Source organism: Trichoderma breve, chromosome 1 (genome assembly GCF_028502605.1).
Source record: "Trichoderma breve strain T069 chromosome 1, whole genome shotgun sequence".
Taxonomy (NCBI): domain Eukaryota; kingdom Fungi; phylum Ascomycota; class Sordariomycetes; order Hypocreales; family Hypocreaceae; genus Trichoderma; species Trichoderma breve.
Genome location: NC_079232.1, coordinates 3,504,841 through 3,524,791, shown reverse-complemented (window position 1 = coordinate 3,524,791; position 19,951 = coordinate 3,504,841). Strand labels below are relative to the sequence as shown.

Here is a 19,951-nt window from a genome sequence, read left to right as displayed (position 1 = left end):
ACGGGTATTACTGGAAGGTTTAGTGCTAATAGGGCTTTTCCTCCCCAAAAGGAGCAACATCTGCAATGCTCTACCAAAGTTTAAATGTGAGCTGGCAGCAAGAGCTCTGGTACACCGTGTCTCGCGTATTTCCGCTGCATGGCATGGTACCCCGACCTCTTCTTAGTCGCGTGATGTTTCAATGTCGTCGACAGATGAATCTGCACAAGGCCCCTACAGGCGGTACGTGTATTCTTGGAGCTCGGAGCTTGGAGCCAATGAGCCCGCGGTTGCTGCGTTGTAACAGCCAGGCTCAGAGTCTTGTCTTTCTCAACCCTTTTTTGTCTTTATGCTGTTCCGGTTGACTCACTGCAACTGCATTTTGCTTTCCAATTGTGAGCACAGATTTGTGGTGGCGTAAGCTTGCAGCCTCTATAGGAACTAAGGTACTGGATACTCGTACTGAGGCCTCTGGGTAAATGAGGCTTGGCAATGGCTGCAACCGACTTCTTTTCGTGAAGCACTTATTGACAGCATCAAATAGGGGAGTATCTCATTAAAGATGACAAGAATACTGACATAGATGGGTAGGTACTGAGATGTAACACTTAATCCACACATCTAGAGAAATCAATTCTCTCTGATATGGAAACCAATTCTATAATTGTCCATCCATGGATTCTTCGTATCCTGTTCAGCGCTTGCTGATTGCTGCTACAGCGCCCCCCTTCACCAATCATGGCGCTAATTGACTGCCCCAAGTTCGTCTCCACCAGCGCATCGGCATAGCCTCGCAGCGTCTCACTCTGTAATACGGAGTACAGTACAGCTAGCAGCGACAGTTGCGAGTACATGCTACCTGTATGCTCATGCTCATGCTCACATACAGCACAGCTACCCGCCATCCACCGAATCACCAGTGACAATCTGGCATTCAAACCACCTCCACAAAGCCATGAGACGGTCATGATCACGAGACGCCCTCTCTTCACCAATCGATAACCTCATCTCCGACTCTGGCAGCGCATCATGTGGCTCGACCGTCTCGCAGCAACCCAAGCCAGCGCGTCCGGCCCTTCGACTCCCCAGATCACCAGCCGACACAACTCGCCGCTGCCACGAAGGACATCGAGCACTCTCAGCCCTTACATCACATCGCAGAGACAAGGGCCTTCCCCGCGCGGCTCGTCTCTCTCCTTGGTGTCAAGCGACTCTACGACATCGCTGCTGGCGTCGTCCCGCAAGCCCAATGGCTCAGATGCGAGACAGCAGCCCGGACAGGCTCCGGACTCGGTGGACGTCTTGGAGAAGCTGCTGGCAGCAGATTCCGAGGTCGTGGGCAAGACCCAAAGCAGGGCAAGCCTGATTACTGCGGAGGATCTGACATTTGACGTCGATTTCGGCGGACTGTCTCTAAAGGAGCTGGCCGCCGGGAGCTTCGACCAAGATACCACAAGCCTGCGCCGGCCGCAGAGCGCGAGCGAATGTGCGTCACGCCATGCCTATGGCTGTAATATGAAGCTATACTGGCTGTATTCTCTGCTAACTTACCAATTGTAGACGAAGAAGACAAGGCCCGGTTTGACGCCTTGCACCGGTCCATTGTTGCGTGCGACGACATCCTGAACTCGGTCGAGATGAATCTCGCCGATTTTCGCAATGACCTTTCCACCGTATCGGCTGACATTGAAACACTGCAGTCACGCTCCAGTGCTTTGAGCAGAAGGTTAGAGAACCGCAAACGAATCGAAAAGGCGCTTGGCCCATTGGTGGAAGAGCTGAGCGTGTCACCCGATACGATTTCCAGGATAACGACGGGCCATATCGACGAGCTGTGGGCCAAAACATTGAATGAGGTGGATAAAAGAGCCTCGGCCATTAAGAAGCTGTCTGGAGCACAACAGGGCAAAGCCAGCGAGGAGCTTGGCCCTATCTTAGAGAAGCTAATCTTAAAGGTGCGGTCCTTTGCCTGTAGCTGGCTACGGAATCAACTAACATGTAGCATCACAGGCTGTAGAGCGCATTCGAGACTTTCTCGTTGCCCAGATCAAGGCTCTTCGGTCGCCTCACATCAATGCCCAGATAATTCAGCAGCAGAACTTCCTTAAGTTCAAGGATCTCTATACGTTTCTGCATAAGCATCATGCCGCCCTTGCGGAAGAAATCTCACAGGCGTATATGAATACGATGCGCTGGTACTATCTAAATCAATTCACACGCTACGAGAGGGCCTTGGCCAAGCTCAAGCTTCATATTCTGGATAAAAATGACGTCTTGGGGCAAGAGGATGCAACAAGGAAAACTGCTGTCCTGTCGAGCAGCCGTGTTGCTGGCCCGCCGCACGACGCATTCAATCTCGGGCGCCGGATTGACATGTTACGAACAAAGAGCACCTCGGCTATCTCATCATATCTGGCGGAGGAGGATCAATCAACTCACTACCTGGAAGTACCCTTTCGAAACTTCAACCTGGCTCTCATCGACAATGCCACGGCCGAATATACCTTCTTGGCGGCTTTCTTCGCACCCGCCTTGTCTTATTCGCAGATATCCAAAAACTTCAACTACATATTTGACCCGACTTTTGAGGTTGGCAGGGTGCTTTCAAAGACGCTCGTCAGCGAGAGCTTCGATGCTCTGGGACTTCTTCTCTGCATCCGACTCAACCAGCACTTTGCCTTTGACCTCCAGAGGCGAAAAGTACCTGCCGTGGACGGCTACATCAACGGCACCAACATGTTGCTCTGGCCGCGGCTGCAGGTCATCATGGACCGCCATTGCGAATCCGTCCGGCTGTTGACCAATGCTGCTCCTGCGAAACTGGCCAAGGCCGATCAGATGAAGATGTCGGCCGCGCCGCACATGGTCACGCAGCGGTTTGGGCAGCTGCTCCACGGCTTTCTGGCTCTGTCCACAGAGGCGGGCGACGATGAGCCCGTCGTAGCTAGTCTTCGCCGTTTGCGCTCCGAAGTTGAAGCCTTCTTGGCTCGACAGGCGCAGTCGCATGGTGATACGAGGAAAAGCGAGCGGTTCCTATATAACAATTATTCTCTGATTCTCACCATCATTGGCGATGAAGCGGGGAAGCTGGCGCAGGAACAGCAAGAACATTTTGAAGAGCTGAAACAGACATATCAGGGTGAATCATAGATGTACATATTTACGCCGCTGCCTTCCCCCAAAAATTATGATTTATAATGACGCAAGTAAGCGTTGGATTGAGGCATTGTCATGAAAACCAGGGTTGGATTCTAGCTTCAGTTATTTGTATGGCGTCAGGAGGCATAGCATGTTCACGGGACAGGGGTTGAATAATTAGACAGGCACATCTGCAGAAAACTTAGTCACTCTAGACACAACCAAGCCCTTGTAAATACTATAGCGGATTCTTTTTTGTCTTTTTATTTATTTCCTGTCCGTCCTTTCTCCCTCGTGCAATTAACCTATATGATTGGATATATTTATGTTTCGTTCAGCTGTACCCTCTATGTAAACGACAAGATTACCGCTGGCCAGGGAAGAGGGACCATATGTACTGGACAAGAGTAGGGTTTCGCCGAAGATAGAATGCCACAACTCCGACCATGATGGCTGCTCCAATGAATTTGACCGGACGCCTGTACATCCACATCTTCCTTCTGACCCCAATTCTCAGCTCTTGCCACTGTATTTCCTTGACCTGCTTCTCAAAGTAATGGTGTCCATCCTCTAGCGTTTGTCGTGTGCTATCATCGACGTCCCTACAAGTCTTGAGCGCGCTCGACGCCGATATTTGATACCACGATCGGAGCGTCTCTGGGGGATGGCGAACGAACAGGTCTACGGATTTCTTGATCAGGTCATCTAGATCCAGTTCCGGCGGGACCCTGCCGAGAATGACTTGAAGCATATCAGGCTCGTCAATCTCAAAGATCTCGTCGCGGCGGTCTATGACAATCTGAGCAAACAAGTATATGGAGAACGTAGGCTCCCGGGCTAGGATGACGTCAAACAATCTGGCGATGTCCCTGTACCGCTCTATGCTGTGAGCGTACATGGTGAGCGTGCCGGCGAGCGCATAGAAAGGCTCTATGCTAGAAAGGTGCCGCCGGAGCTCGGGATCCGCGCGGGCGAGAATGTCGGGCAGGAGCCTTAGCTGTGCGGTTGTGGCGCTGAGGCTGGGCAGCATGAAGTCGCGGATGCGTAGAATGGAGAGCCGAGCGACCAGAGGCGATCTGAATGCTGGCTCTAGGACGAGCAGGAATACCTGGCAGATGTCATGGTATCCCTGAAAGTAGCAAAGATATGGGTATCGGCGAAGGACCTCGACGATGAGATCTGATAGCTCTTGTTTCCGTTTGTGTAGTTCCGGTTCAGACTGGTCTATAAAGGGTGTCAGTTTTTATACATCAATCGAGTGGTATTATACGACATAGGAGAAGCATACCACTAGGGTAATGAACAAAGGACCGGTTTACGTCGAGCTGAACCTGGTCCTCATCCCTGTGGCGCGGCAACTCTTTCCAATGACCACCAGCGGCATCAGCATCGGCATCTGCTGCGCGCGTGCCGTCGCCTTGGTGTTCCTTTTCGTCGGCAGGGGGGGTCAGGCCAAGCAGGATGGGCCCTATGTAGACAGATGGTTTATTAGCGAACGTATTCAGAAGAAGGGAAATGGTCAGAGGCAAAGACATACAGGCAGCCTGACGAAGCGAATCGGCAAGCAGGCCGCCGTCCGACTCGGCGAGAGCTCTCAGGCGCGTGGCATCTCTCCATGTGCAGGCGGCCAGGATCTCGCTCGTCTTCAGGGCGGCGGCCGGCGAGTTGAGGTCGTCGGTGGGCTCCTCTGGGGCAACAGGAACAGGCTCGTCATCTTCATCGTCGCGGCCAGCGGGATCGACCAGCTCTTTGTCCAGGCTCATGTGCTAGATTTGGGTGCTTTTTGATCTTGGGAGGTTTGAATCGGGCTAGTGCTGGTGACGTGACGTTTGCTTGCTCGTTGGAGCTACTGTAGTAAGTACATTGTGTTTTGGCGGGTCACATGTAAAACAAGCAGCCACCGGTCTACATACTATAACAGCATCAATTAACAACGTATACGCATTTCCTTTTCATTTCGTTATATACTGCCAAATACAATGATTTTTTATATACTTATCGGATGGCAAATACTTGGTTGGGCACAATTACAATTGCATGTGGATAACATGTACTTGTATCTCATATCCATGTAATCTGGGTCTCTTGGGCCTTATGAAAGCTGCCCAACCGCAGGAGTCTCGGATTGAACCCGTCTGTAAGTAGACAGGTGATTATCTTTGATCTAATACAGGGATATCAAGCTATATCTGCCCTATATTAAGGTATAGCTTAATTACTAGGGTAAGGGTATTTATTACCTAGTAATAATAGCCGATTTGCCATTTAATCATGTTACTGACCGACTTTCTTCTCTCAACACTTAAGAAGCAACAACATATCCGCGATTCTTTTTTCTTTAAAAAATCAACTAAGCCAAATAATAAATAATAGACCGCGATAGCCAATCCAGGAGGTAACAATGCTTAAACGGGCATTAGATAAGGAGCAGCTCCCTAAGGCAAATAAACGCCCAAAGACAACTCTTGCATCGATTTATTCCTCTGGCTGCTCATCCGCAGGTACACAAGCAGATGCCAACTCCAGCACGGCATTAGGGCGACTATTGATAGAAGATGGAAGAGAGGAGACTAGAGAGAGCTTAAATTATCCTCACCAGCGTCAGCAACTTTATCGCCATCATCCGTTACGAGAGCTCCCTCTTATATAACAATCACCCGAATCGGCACGTGCAAGCAGTGTGTTGTAAGGCGCACTGGAAAACTCGCTGATTCACTATAAAATGGTTAAGCCAATTGGGGCGTGGTTAGAGGATGATTTATATAAATGGTATGAGTGGTTCCTCGAGCCGGAAATGAGGCGGCAAGACCCCAGGAGGTGGAGAGATTGGTAGGATGACCGGAGGCTTGACGATGGCGGGATGGCGTTTCAGCAACAGCTAGAGCGATGGGCTGTCAGATGCCCGCTTTGCTTTCTTTACCGAGATATAACCTGCAACAACTACGTAATGTCTGACTGCCAAAGGCTGGCGAAGGAGATGGCATGCCTTATTGAGTCTCGTCTTCGGGAAGCACTAGTTGATATTGAAGACAGAGGAATTGGAGGCTACGGAGAGGTTCCGTGGTGCGGCGGGTGTTGCTTACCGCGATCTCGATGTCCTATGTGGGAGAAAACAGACGGAGAGGGCGAGCGGCGTGGGGATGACAGGGCATGGCATCGGATAGACGATGAGTGGTGCAGGTTCTACCTAGTGGTAGTATATGCAATATTAGCGATGTTAACGTTTTAGCTGCTGTCTGGGATGACTTTTCTACAATAAGTAAAGATTTGGCAAGACGGCAGCTGAACCCAGTTTAACAGCAAGCTGGTCCTGGGCGGGCTAGAAGTGGGCAAATGGCTTATGTCGCCGATGTGGTGGGATTCGCGGTAGGTGATGATTATGCTGCGGGTGTTTTACCAGCTGGACATGGCGGTGGAAGAAGCATGGGTGCTCAAAGCAATAGAGAGGCGGCAGGTCGAATTAAACGCATTAAGCCTGCAGCAGTGGGATGATTGGGACTCGACTGCTAACTACGTGGCAGCAGTAAGAAGGAAGCAGAAGCGGTATAGAAGGGAGAAGATGAAGGTGGATATTAACTCTGCATATGAAAGATATATTAAAGATGCTCTGGACGATGCTGCAGAGGAACTAAAGCGCTATAAGGATATGGATTTATACTGGTGGGCGGTTTAGGCAAGGATTCAGGAATGGGGCGAGGGAGCAATCCAGTGCCAGCTATGCAGGGCATATGCTTGGAGCGAGTCATGCTATACACACTCGGCGAGAGTATGTGAGATGTGGAATGAGTCTGAGAGATTTACAACGTTGGTGAACAAGCTATCGGGTCTTGATGGAGAAGAGAAAGAAGGGACAGATGCAGATGCAGACGAGGGCGAAGATAAAGAGGCAGATGAAGGCTACGGAACCTGCCAGACATGTAGGTTCCCGGTAGCAGTATGCCAACCTATATCAAGGGATGACCGGAAATCGGGTAGGAGAGAGGCTGAGTGGGGGAGATGTCGTGGAACAGACGTATTGAAGCAGACGGTTGCAGCATTGCTAGTAATAGCAGGTGGTAAGTTGGGGAAGATGGTGATTGACGAGGAGATGGCTGAATGGAGGCAGGGCTCGGAGAGTGGCAGATGGGTTGATATGATGGAGGAATGGAAGAAAGGGGGGATTGGGTTTGAGGGATTGGCAGATGAATGGCTGCAACAGCAGGTATCGTGTGGGCGTGGTGGGGAGCCTCGAATTGTTCGCATTTTTCTACAGCTGACAGGAGGGTTCAAGAAGTTAATGCAATAGAACTTAGATAGTATAATATAGCGAATATGAAGTTGGAGATGCTTTAGATGCTTTGATACCTTATATGTAGTAAGGAGAAATAGGGGCCCGTGGCTTCGATTGTCAAGGCGGATGTGAAAGATAATATTTTGGTGACTATGACAGGCAGGCTGACTGAATGGCTGGATAACGCAATAAGAATTGTTGCATGCTTTGCGACCTAGTGTTGCAGAATTCCTTTATATCTTGGTAATATTTGTTTTATCAGGTCGTCGACCAATTCCGAAATAGGAGCTGTTGAAGGTTGTAAAGCGGAGAATCAGCGTCCTCAATCTTCTGTATCAAAATTACAATTCTTATAGCAATGTTGTTATTTAGTAAGTACGGGAGGTCGGAGAGTGGCAGTAAGGGTATATAAGCTTGGGTGTATACATGACCAAGTAATATTAGTTCTTAGAGGCCCATGTGGTGGATGTGAAAAAAAAAAAAAACATGAGACAACTAAACCGAGTATCTACCTAGGTACGTAAATCCACAGATGTTGGGCTAAGAATCTTCGCAGCGTTAATCCAAAGCTGGGAGACTTTATCAAGGCTTCTACTTAGTTAATCATTGAAAGCTGCCCTGTCTTTCATGGAATTCCTAGTGTGCCTCATACGTACACTATGTCCAAATGTTCTTCAGCAACCCAAGTTTTGCCTTAGTACTGTGACTACTTGAATATGGCGACATACTTGCATTTCTAAAGGCTGGTAGGCAGGGAACCAGGTTTAAACCACAACAACGCGGAAAGCCCGTCTTCTCACAAAGACCCACCAATGGGAGCCGCTGGTTGGCCAGGCTCTGCACCCTTTGAGCTTCAGATCCTTGTCTCGTTGCTCACCGAGTGGAGACGGCCAGGGAAGGCTGCAGCAAGTGGTTGGCAATAGTCTCCATAGGAAGCCATGATGAGATGTGAAGAGATTCAAGAGACGGTGCTCATCGGCCCATGTTAGATGCGAGTGGTAGATTCATAGCTAATAATTGATGTTAATGGAAGTAGAAATTTAGCAGTGCTACCCTACCTTATATGTGACAAGCGCCGTCATACTTGATGTCTCATTGCATATATGCTGCTGCATTCCTACATATACGCGCAATGTCTAGTCAACAGCCACTATGTAAACGATTGGTCCTGGTTTTCGGTAGGGTGGAAGTGAATGGTTCTAGGCTTAGGCAGTCTAACACGTCTTTGGGTGAACAAATATTTTGTTTTCTCCCACCCCCTGAGCTCTCTAATTGAAACATGATCCCAAAACTTCCATTAATGCCAAGTCCATGTAGACATGGATGAGTTACCTTTGCTACATACATACAGTTATGCTTGAGAAATGGAGTACAGCATGGGTACTAAAATAAATTTGAAAAGACTCTTTCGATAGTGTCCAAATGTCTATGACCAGTTTATTTAGTCGGGTTCGACAGTCGTATGTAGCAAATCTATTAATAATTCTCATGGTTATTTAAGATATCTGTGGAAAAGCTAATAACTGCTTTTTCAAGATCCTATCTTTGGTTACGCGAAGTAGCCGAGATGTACTGCAACAGTATATGTATGCATGACTCGAGATCTCTGCAAGGAGACCAGAGAGACACTCTTTGACTATTACCTCTCAGTCAGTGATAAGAAAGGATGAGGAGGGGCATGCATAAAGGCTCCGTTCACTCGTGCCACGTTCATCATTGAGGGTGGCAGGGAAATCAGGGAGAAAAGACCCCACGTCCATGGATTGCCTGTTCAAAGTTGCATGTACTTTGTAGCAATGGGATCAAATTAGCCAAGGGAGGAAAGGGAGTGCTGTAGGAAAGGTCGAATCGAATGATGGAGATTCTATAAGTGAGCATTCGGCCTATGATGTGCCCCCCCTTAAGCCCAAATCTGACCCGTCACTACCCACAACGTGGCGGCTAAACCCGTGTTTTACACCATAAATCAAGAAAACCCTCACTTACAATTCAAAGACCGCGTGTCGTAGCATTGTTTTTATCCACTTGCCACGCTGTTGATCACTCTTCCAATGCAAGAAAAGAGACTAATGCTTGTGTCTTTTCAGTAAATGAGAACAGATAGCTATCTGTGTTTGTTACCCGTATTTGAATGGATCTGGTTAAGTCAGTAAACTTGAACTCGAGCCACAAGAATTTTCTCCCAAATTAGATGCCCGATACGGTAACTAGTCAATGTGAGAGGCTGACTCGAGTGCTAGCAACTGTAGTTATATAGGCAACCCCGAGGTACTTGCTTTTAGAGACCGTTTCAAGGCTACCTTACTCTACGAATATACAATTATGGAGGTCAGCTTGTCAGGGATATGCTGGTCACGATTTACGACATGTATTGCCTCTTGGCATTCTGGTGGCATTCACACCTGAGACATACATATAGCCACGGGAATACGTACTATCGAAGGATCGTACTAGGTAGCATTTGGGAACTGGTATATATAACAAAGAGGACACAGCTGACCGCTTTGCTTTGCTTCTACTAGATCCTGTATGTGAGGGGAGGATTTTGTCTGCATCCCTACTACTGCATACTAAGTTAGTAGACAGATATAGATGTGCCCAATTACACATGAAATTTGGTTCTCCCGCTCAAGTCGGTTGTTCAGCTTTGAACGATACTGAAGACAACCGGCTTTATAACCAACCAATTCTATGTCTGCAACAGCCGACAAATATTCCTGAATATGTACACTGAGATGAGCCAGGCTCAGAGCCGAGTCATATATCAAATTTACCCATGTATCGCTTAGTATTGGTACTGCCTGTAGTTGATGTTGGTGCAGTACAAGAGAGTGGGTAGCGTCGAGTGGTGGATACACGCACCCAACCGCGGCCCCACTCCACATTTTGTACAGCTCGAGGTACATTGTTAGTGTATGGCAGACAGCTTCTTCGTCGCTCTGGCACTTTGATGCCGTCCTTGAGGAATAGCTCTGGTACTTGCGGGCGCACCTTGGCCGTTGCTTGTAGCCAATTCCTCCTAGGTACTCTGCTCCGTAAGTAACCCGAGTTGCACGGTACCTCTGTAGCTGGTACATGTTGGCCGAGACGTCTTTGGTCTGTTTTTGACGTTACCCATCTTGCTTAGGCCAGCCACCAGTGAGCTCTTCCTCTGCACCTCCAAGCTGCTGCCTCCAGCTTTTCTCATCCATCCTTTGGCCAGCTTCTCTCTTTGGGCTTCCTCTTTCTTCCTTCTTCCGAAAATCTCGCCTGGTTTAGCCGTGACTCGCCTGAAAACCGCTCACTCTGTCGCTTCTAGCCCGAACCGCTGCCTTTGGCTTGGCGTAAATGTTCTCTTCAAGACCAGACATAAGCGCCTTCATCGCCTCTCAGTTAGATCGAGAAACGCTGTGAGCACTGCACGTACCAACATCGGCGTCATCAGAGAGTGCCTAAGCTCAACCCGGCCTTGCACTAGCATCACTATTCGCCTTATATCTAGTCGTTGGCCGATATGATCACGACATTGTCCCACTGAGTCAAAGCAACAAGTAAAATGCGCTTCTGGCTGTGTGACTTGTCCTGATATTATACGCTCATTCCAACCATCCGCCGTCCTAGTTGATTAGTGTAAGCAGAAAGAGAGTTGCACCGATCTTGAGTCACTTGCTTCGCCTAGTCCCCCCTATCTTCTCACCGTCCTGGATGATGTTGCGATAAGATAATCACAGCATGGCCTTCCAAACTAGAGTTCTGCGAGATGGTGAATGGGTTACCGAAACTGTCAACCTACAAGCTGCCTTGAAGGCTTCTGCCGCACCACAGCTGGCCTCTGAACCTCTGCCACAGCCACCCGCCTGCGGTATTCTATCCCAGACCATTGTTGAAAGCCCTGTAGTTCGATGGGTGCTTCCCGTTCGACTGCGCTCTAGCGCTCACAATGATATTGCCTTCATTGGTGTAAGTCTCCTCCGTCATGACAAGCTATTCTACTGCGTCCAAGTCACATTGTCCTAGGCTAGCCGTGGGGTTTCTGATACTATCCCATCGCTTCTCTGGCTGACATCTATCAGGAAAATTTCATCCAAATCAGTCAACTTGGGAGAGATGGCCAGGTCCATGATGTTATACGCAAGTCTGACTTTGGCTTCCGAATTCGAAACGCTGTTGTTCTCGGCGACAACCTGGAGCATGGCTTGGACGATGACCCGTACGGCGTTGCCGTCAAACCAGAGCCGCCGTCTTCTCCGCTGTCTCCTGGTGCACATGGGATTTTTAATGACCTCCAAAGTCGCTCGCTTCCACCACAGCTGCTCGTATTGATGCTAGAGTCTTGTCAGCTGCTTTTCCTCTTTCTCAGAGAGGGGCCTGACCACACGCTAGAATTTGTCATAACCAAATATGATAACCCGCGGCTACTGCCTTACTTGGGATATCAGCTTGCCGTGGACCCATCTTCGCGATATATGGCTGCGGCGAGTCCAGAGGGCATCTTCGTGGTCTACGAGTTGGAACCATTGTCAGAGCTCAACGCCCAGTACACAGAACTAGGGTCTATCGAACCCATCAGATCCATACGCATCCGTGCTGTGAGCGGAGCCATCCACAAATTGGAGTTCTTGTTCCCTCGCCGTGAGGATGACTATCATATCATCTTGATCTTAATCGTGGCTCGAAGGGAGAGGAGTCGTGGACCCCCTGTTTCCCGAATGGCAACGTATGAATGGGAGCTAGGCGAAGACCTCCAGCTCATTTTTGCCGAAGAAAGGACAGGCACCCGACTGCCTAAGGAGCATAGGATGCCATTGCTGCTTATTCCGATCAGATTCAAAACAGCCTTTTTCGCTGTTTCCCAGTTCCATATCGGAATTGTAAAGTATGCGCTTTCAGGCTCGCCGGAATTCGAATCGTTGCCGACGCAGCCTCCTGCGCGCACTCCGTTGTATCATGGTACTGGCGAGCCGCTCTGGGTCGCCTGGGCAAGACCCTTTCGCCGGAAGAAGTACTTTGAAAAAACAGATATCATCTATCTAGCCCGTGAAGATGGCGCAATTATTCATATCGAAATTGACGCCACTGAACTGCTCCCTTCGGTGACCAATGTTGGATGCCTAGGCGCCAATATTGACACGGCATTCACGTTGGCGTATGACATCTTTTCCGACGTTCTCATGATTGGCGGAGACTCTGGCCCGGGCGGCATTTGGAAGGTAAGCTCTCGTTGAGCAGTATCAGATATATCGTGAGCTATTTTGACATTGCAAATTTCCTTTCCTTTTAGCTCGCCCCTCGTGAGGATCTCCAGCAAGTTAGCATCCTCCCCAATTGGTCTCCTGTCGTTGATATGACAACGACGAACGAATACTCAAGCTGGCACGGAAACAATACGGATCTTCAAACAGCGCAGTCCAGGTCAACAATGCAAAAAAAAACCAAGATGCGCAAACAAGACAGCATTTTCACCGCATCTGGTCGGGGCCTCAGAGGAAGTGTAGTACAATGGAGATGGGGAATACAGGCTCGGATTGGCCTGGATATCGAAACGGGCGAGCCAATTAGACAAGCATGGACGTTTACAGCACAGCGCAACAACGAGAGAGAGCTTTATGGACTATTGGCACTACCTCATTCATCAGTTGTTCTTCGGTTCTCAGAAAGTCTGGATCAAGTCGATGCCGTACCAGCCGAAGACACGCCGTTCGATTTGGCGTCCAGGACTCTTCATACTATTCAAGTATCGGAGACTATCGTTCAAATTACTGAAGTTTCCATTAATGTGGCTACTCCTACGACAAGGTAAGGTGTTCCGTTAGGCTCGTGGCGATTTTAGACCGTAATTCTGACTTGCTGGCCAGTTCGCGATGTGTCATTGCAGAAGTCCTTGGTATACCCAATGCCACTGCAGAAAATGCTTTTTGCATTGGACATACCGCCGTATTCTCCACGCACGTTGGAGAGGTCTCTCGGCTGCATGCTATGAAGGCCGAGGGCATCAATTTTTCCATGATAGGGAGTTGGGATGCACAGGGCGAAGTAACATGCGTTTCTATATTCGCCGTCTCGAGCAACAATTTCATTGTCGCTGCTTCCATGTACAATGGGGTACCATGGATATCCATCTACTCAACATCTGGAGAGGCTATTGTGTCAAAACCTATCACCACATCTAGCAATGGTACGTCTTACACCCCGTTTGACATGGCTTCAACGAACTTGGATTGACATGATACTGACATGGACAGTAGACGAAAGTGGTGGTGCTGAACTCGAGGCACTGACGAGCATCTCGGTGGCTCACCAGGGCGCGGACCAGGTTGATCTTGTTCTGGGAACTCGCTGCGGAAGCCTTATCTCTGCTCGAATATCTGATCAATCTCCAGACAATTTGATATGGAGTTCTGAAGTCATTGGAGGATCACGGGTTGACGTGTTTCCGTCCTCAATCCCCTACACTGGAACGTCGACGGCTTTTGCTTGCTGTGATAACAAGCTGATCCTGCTTAGCAACTTCTCCTCGGAGGATTGCAAATTTACCAACAAACATTTTATATGGCCAACAGATTCGAGCGAACCGGCGATGCCCTCGCCTCTGATCCATTCTATTTACAGGATCCCGCAAAATCTCTCTGGGCAAGATGGGCATACATCCCTTCTAATACTCGCTGGCTCAAGGCTGCTCATGGCTGACTTCGGCCCTCACATTGGAAATGTGCCCAGGTCTATTCCTATTCAGGGTACTCCAACAAGAATTATATTCTCACAAACGTTGAACTGTCTGGTTGTTGCGATGGTTATGGACGATAGGTCCACTCTGCTGTTTATTGACCCAGAGACGGGACTGATAATCTCCGTTGCAACCGACAAGGATCGAAACCCTGTTGAGTATATCTCTGGCCTTGGCCGTCTCGGCGATAAGATATTCGGGTTGCATGAATGGTTATACAAGAAAGATGGGAAGACGTTTCCCTTTATTCTCGTAACTACACAAGGCGGAGAGCTCATCATCGTATCTACGGAAAAGTTTTATGCTCGCCCGGGTGAGCCCGACAGCAGACAATTGAGATACTGGACACGATATAAAAAACGTCTTCCTGGTGAAATCTTCTCGATCACAGGGGACGCAGAAGGACTGATATACTGCGTCGACCGCACACTCCATTGGGAAGTCCTCGACCTTGTGGAGAGAAAACTGAAGCCTGTGAAGGAATTCCAGCTAGATTCCCCAGCAATCTCTCTACGTGTATCAAGGGGCAAGCTTTTTGCGCTGACGGCTCTGCATTCTTTGGAAGTCATTGACTACCAGTCCGCAACAGATGAAGAGTCCATGGAGCTCATCCATGGCGACCAGGTCTCTAGGCGATCGGTTCATATGATAGACATCGGTGACCCGACAGACGGCCACGGTCGGTTCCCTTTGACTCTCATATCGGACCAAGGAGGTGTCATCGCAGGGGTTTGGGTTCCCTTTGGGCAACGGGACAAGGAACTTGACGTCGTATTTGAGGGCATGCTAGCATCCTCAGTGAGGAGATTCGCGCGAGCCCACAGCAGGCCACCATGGCTCGTAGACAATACTCAACGACACTATGGGACACTGCCGATCACTCATGATGGATCTGATATCATTGGCGTCTCCTTAGACGGCACATTGCGCCAATTTTCGCTGCTTAGCTTTGAGCTATGGCGATTCTTATTCACGGTCCAGACATTGGCGCAGAGGAAAGGCGGTATTGTTTCACTCAACATACTGCATCGCGATGAAAAGGTCGATATCATGGATCCGGATTTGCAACCAAGTCCAAAGATGATGCACATTGACGGAGACATGCTGAAACGGTGTTTGACTTTGCACATTCTGGAAAGGCTTGTGAGATCCGAGGCCAATTTTGCATTGTTTTGCAGCCACCTCGATGCTATTGGGGGAGGGAGCTACACTGCTGAGTTCAAAAACGAGGGCGAATCGAGGCGGCGAGAAAAGTACGTTGAGCTGGGCTATGATATTATCAAGTTTCTTGTCTCGCCGGCATTGTAAAGGCTTGTCAACTTTGTAGGTATAGGCGAAAACGGATGAGCAGCCTTGGTGTTGTATATGACCACGATTTTGGTCTTTGATATTTTCACAAGCGATGATATCAAGTAAGTCTGTTGATTTTTGTCATCATCCTGCCTCTAGAATAGAAGTATATCTGAGCCCTCTTGTTTGTTGAAGGGTCCAATACTTGTGCAAACGTTGCTTCGAGTGGGTACTAGGTAGTTTGTGATTCACATATGTGCACATATCTTGGTTAGCACTGAATAGCTCCAAAGGACACATCTGCTCGTCTCTGCATTAACATAAAAAACTGTAGCAGATGACAGACACTCCGTACGCCGCAGACCAGAGCAAACAGTGAAGCCATCAAACTTTCGTGTCCCATATACAGTAATAGATGCCAAGCAGAAAGTCTCCATCTGCCCCGCAAAGCGAAGCCTAAAGGCCAACCCACTTACAAGGCTTTCGTCTAACCACCACAAACAATTTACGGGCGGGCAGAACAAGTGGCGGGCGATTAGTGCGGGACAGCTCAGTATTATCTCCGGCCGTTTTTTTTCTGTTGATTTTTTTTTTCTTCTCCCATTGCATTGTTCTCCCATTCTTCTTTTCCTTTTGGAGAACCATCTTTGCCCATTCCCCCATTTTCTTCATCACTGCGGGGTTGAATTTCATTTTCTAGGGTTTCTTCTCTAATTGCACTGCCCCTCCTCTTTTTTTCGCCCTTTCCACCACCGACGAAAAACCACCAACATGGCGCCGAAGAAGAAGGGGAACAAGAATGCCCAGGAGGACTGGGAGGCGGAATTGGGAGAGAGCATCGCCCCGGCTGGTGATGCTCCTCCTGCCGCCGAGCAGAATGGCGAAGATGACGAGGCCGCTGGTGGCGGCGGTCTGATGGCCATGTTGCGCAAGAACAAGGAGAAGCGCAAGAAGAAGGGCATTGTGGACGAGGAGCCGGCACCTGAGCCCGTGGCGGAGGACCTGTCTGCTAAGGCACCGGTTGAGGCATCTCTAGACGACGATGAGTTTGCCCTGCCGCAGAAGAAAGGCAAGGGTGGCAAGGGCAAGCCTGCTCCGGCCTCGGCTGCGAAGGACGATGGCAAGGATGACCTTGAGGAGCCCGGCAGGATACTCACAAAGGCAGAGAAGGAAAAGCTAAAGAAGGAGCGTGAGAAGCAGCGTAAGAAGGAACAGGTTCGAAATCCCCCATCTATCAACACCATTGGCTATTTCAGACTTCTAACCGTGATGATGAATTTAGGCTGCGAAGAAGAAGACTCCGGCACCCGCGAAAGCCCCAGAGCCGGCAAAGACGACTGCTAAAGATGAGCCCGCAGCCGAAAAGGAGGCAGCTCCTGCTCCTGCTCCCGCCGAGACAGTAGGCAAAAAGAAGAAGATTCCGGCACATCTTGCCCTGATTCAAAAGCAACAGGAGGAGTTGCGTCGCAAGCAAGAGGAGGCTGTCCGAATGGAAGCTGAAGCCAAGGCCTTGGCTGAAGAAGAGGAGAAGCGACTAGCCGAGGAAAACAAGAAAAGGGAAGAACAGAAGGCTCTGAAGAAGCAGCGCGAAAAGGAGCGCATTGAGCAGCTCAAGAAGGAGGGCAAATTCCTCACCAAGGCGCAGAAAGAGGAGAAGGCCCGAAACGAGCTGAAGCTCCAACAGATGCTTGCGGCAGGCATCAAGATTGGGCCTCAGGAAGAAGAGGGCGCACCTAAGAAGAAGGTGGTATATGACAGCAAGAAGAAGAGAGGCAAGAATGACAAGGTAAGAAGCCATTCCCTCACTTTTACCAATATCTGCCACTAATGGTCAATTTCCCCTATTTATAGAAGGATGAAGAGGCTGCTTTGGCTGAGGCCGCCGAGAGAGCTCGAATCCAAGCTGAGAAGGCCCTTAAGGAGGCTGAGGAAAAGGCTGCAAAGGAAAAGGCCGCCGCTGAGGCCAAGGCCGCTGCCTCCAAGGCTGCTCAAGAGAGCGACGTTGAGGATGACTGGGAAGCTGCTGCTGCTGCCAGCGGAGAGGAGGACGTCAAGGATAGCTGGGATGCGGATTCCGATGAGGAGGCCGAGAAGAAGGCTGCTGCCAAAGCTAAAAAGGATGAGGAGGAAGACGAGGAGGAAGACGAAAGCGATTCCGAAGAAGACGACTCCGAAGACGAGGCCGTATCAAAGGCCCAGCAACTCGAGGCTCAACGCAAAAAGGAGGCTGCCGACCGCCGAGAGAAGGCTCACCAGGCCGCCCTGGCCGCCCGATCCAAGGACAACCTGCGCTCCCCCATCTGCTGTATTCTGGGACACGTCGATACCGGAAAGACCAAGCTCCTCGACAAGATCCGACAGACCAACGTTCAGGAAGGCGAAGCCGGAGGTATCACCCAGCAGATTGGTGCTACATACTTCCCCGTCGACGCCATCAGACAAAAGACGGCTGTTGTTAACAAGGACAACGAGTTCGAATTCAAGGTGCCTGGTCTCCTTGTCATTGATACCCCTGGCCACGAGTCTTTCTCTAACCTCCGATCTCGTGGTTCATCCCTGTGTAACATTGCTATCCTAGTCGTCGACATCATGCACGGACTTGAGCCGCAGACTTTGGAGTCCATGCGCATGCTTCGTGAGAGGAAAACGCCCTTTATTGTGGCGCTCAACAAGATTGACAGACTTTACGGATGGAAGAAGGTTGACAACAACGGCTTCCAGGACAGTCTGGCGCTTCAGAGCAAGGCCGTCCAGAACGAGTTCAAGAACCGTCTAGAGCAGACCAAGCTGGCTTTCGCCGAGCAGGGATTCAACTCTGAGCTTTTCTACCAGAACAAGTCCATGGCCAAGTTCGTCTCACTTGTGCCAACATCAGCGCACACCGGTGAGGGTATCCCAGATATGCTGAAGCTTATCCTCCAGCTCACCCAGGAGCGTATGGTTGGCTCTCTCATGTATCTGTCCGAGGTGCAGGCAACAGTTCTTGAAGTCAAGGCCATTGAGGGTTTCGGTATGACCATTGATGTCATCCTGTCCAACGGTATCTTGAGAGAAGGTGACCGAATCGTGTTGTGTGGTACTGAAGGTGCTATTGTGACAAATATAAGAGCTCTGCTGACTCCAGCGCCGCTGCGTGAACTGCGTCTCAAATCGGCGTATGTGCACAACAAGGAGGTCAAGGCCGCTCTTGGTGTCAAGATTAGCGCTCCTGGCCTAGAAGGAGCCATTGCTGGTTCCAGACTGATGGTCGTCGGTCCCGACGATGACGAAGATGACATTGTTGACGAGGTCGAGTCCGATCTGGCAAACCTTCTCAGCAGAGTCGAGACCTCTGGCCGTGGTGTCAGTGTGCAAGCCTCCACTCTTGGTTCACTGGAAGCCTTGCTTGACTTCCTCAAGGACTGCAAGATTCCCGTCGCCAACGTCGGTATCGGCCCAGTTTACAAGCGTGATGTGATGCAGTGTGGTATCATGCTGGAGAAGGCGCCCGACTACGCTGTGATGCTCTGTTTCGATGTCAAGGTCGATAAAGAAGCTCAACAGTACGCCGAAGATCAGGGAATCAAGATCTTCACCGCCGACATCATCTACCACTTGTTTGACAACTTCACCAAGCACATGGATGAAATGCTGGAGAAGAAGAAGGAAGAGTCCAAGATGCTGGCAGTCTTCCCTTGTGTCCTGAAGCCGGTTGCTATTTTCAACAAGACTGCTCCTATTGTCATTGGCGTGGATGTCATTGAGGGTCAGCTCAAGATCAATGCACCGATTGCGGCTGTCAAGACCAACCCCACGACAGGTGCTAAAGAAGTCGTTGCCCTTGGTAGAGTGTAAGTTTTCATTGCCGCGTGCAACCACACCCCCTCACCCCTTTTCTCCCCCCCTTTGTCATTTTCAATTACTGATGCAGTATATTCTTAGTACATCTATCGAGCGAGATCACAAGCAAATCCCAGTCTGCAAAAAGGGCCAGCCCTCTGTTGCCGTCAAGATTGAAATGGGTGGCCACCAGCCCATCTACGGCCGACACCTGGAAGAGGCCGACACGCTCTACAGCCAGATTTCCCGAAAGAGCATTGACACCCTCAAGGAGTTTTACCGCAAGGAGGTGACCAACGAGGAGTGGCAGCTGATTATCAAGCTGAAGCCCCTGTTTGATATCTAAAGCGGTTGATGTAGGAAGAGAATAAAAAACAAAAGAACATTGAATCTTTATTTACTCTCTATTCGCCCACACTTCATCAGCCCTTATAGTCTCTCTCTGGCGACACAGCTCTGACATGAAAGACAAATCAGCTTTGTTCAAGTCTGCCGTGTTAACATCTTTTCCCCCTCTTGTTCCAATTTTTTTTTTTTATCTCAAAAGCATTTTTGACTTCTTTCTTTCTCATGTCTTTATTTGGTTTTGGACCGTTACAACATTTTTTTGCCTCTCTTTATATGCATTGTTTGTTTGGTCGCAGGAAAATCGCATGGAAAGGGGAACGAGGGGTTGCGGCTAGTTAGATTGTCAAAAAAAGAAGCGACAATTATTTGTATCGAGTAAAAAGAGATAGCTGCGGTTGGAGAGA

General features: G+C 49.5%; 4 protein-coding genes across 4 annotated transcripts; 3 read left to right on the top strand and 1 right to left on the bottom strand.

Moving 5' to 3' along the window:
- Positions 1 to 1,008: 1,008 nt before the first annotated feature.
- T069G_01066 (vps52 / sac2 family domain-containing protein) lies at positions 1,009 to 3,129 on the top strand (the record flags this gene model as incomplete). Its single annotated transcript, XM_056168276.1, has 3 exons — positions 1,009 to 1,465; positions 1,540 to 1,934; positions 1,990 to 3,129. The coding sequence occupies 3 exons, from the start codon at positions 1,009 to 1,011 to the stop codon at positions 3,127 to 3,129; spliced, it is 1,992 nt and encodes a 663-aa protein (XP_056033592.1).
- A 352-nt stretch (positions 3,130 to 3,481) lies between these two features.
- Positions 3,482 to 4,880, bottom strand: T069G_01065 (rab-GTPase-TBC domain-containing protein; the record flags this gene model as incomplete). Its single annotated transcript, XM_056168275.1, has 3 exons — positions 3,482 to 4,341; positions 4,406 to 4,585; positions 4,655 to 4,880. 3 exons carry the CDS (start codon positions 4,878 to 4,880, stop codon positions 3,482 to 3,484), a joined length of 1,266 nt encoding a protein of 421 aa, XP_056033591.1.
- A 6,218-nt stretch (positions 4,881 to 11,098) lies between these two features.
- T069G_01064 (mono-functional DNA-alkylating methyl methanesulfonate n-term domain-containing protein) lies at positions 11,099 to 15,398 on the top strand (the record flags this gene model as incomplete). The annotated part of the gene is made up of 5 exons (XM_056168274.1): positions 11,099 to 11,326; positions 11,440 to 12,576; positions 12,648 to 13,162; positions 13,222 to 13,541; positions 13,609 to 15,398. 5 exons carry the CDS (start codon positions 11,099 to 11,101, stop codon positions 15,396 to 15,398), a joined length of 3,990 nt encoding a protein of 1,329 aa, XP_056033590.1.
- A 753-nt stretch (positions 15,399 to 16,151) lies between these two features.
- On the top strand, positions 16,152 to 19,545 carry T069G_01063 (elongation factor tu GTP binding domain-containing protein; the record flags this gene model as incomplete). The annotated part of the gene is made up of 4 exons (XM_056168273.1): positions 16,152 to 16,595; positions 16,663 to 17,166; positions 17,232 to 19,210; positions 19,302 to 19,545. 4 exons carry the CDS (start codon positions 16,152 to 16,154, stop codon positions 19,543 to 19,545), a joined length of 3,171 nt encoding a protein of 1,056 aa, XP_056033589.1.
- Between the last annotated feature and the right edge of the window lie 406 nt (positions 19,546 to 19,951).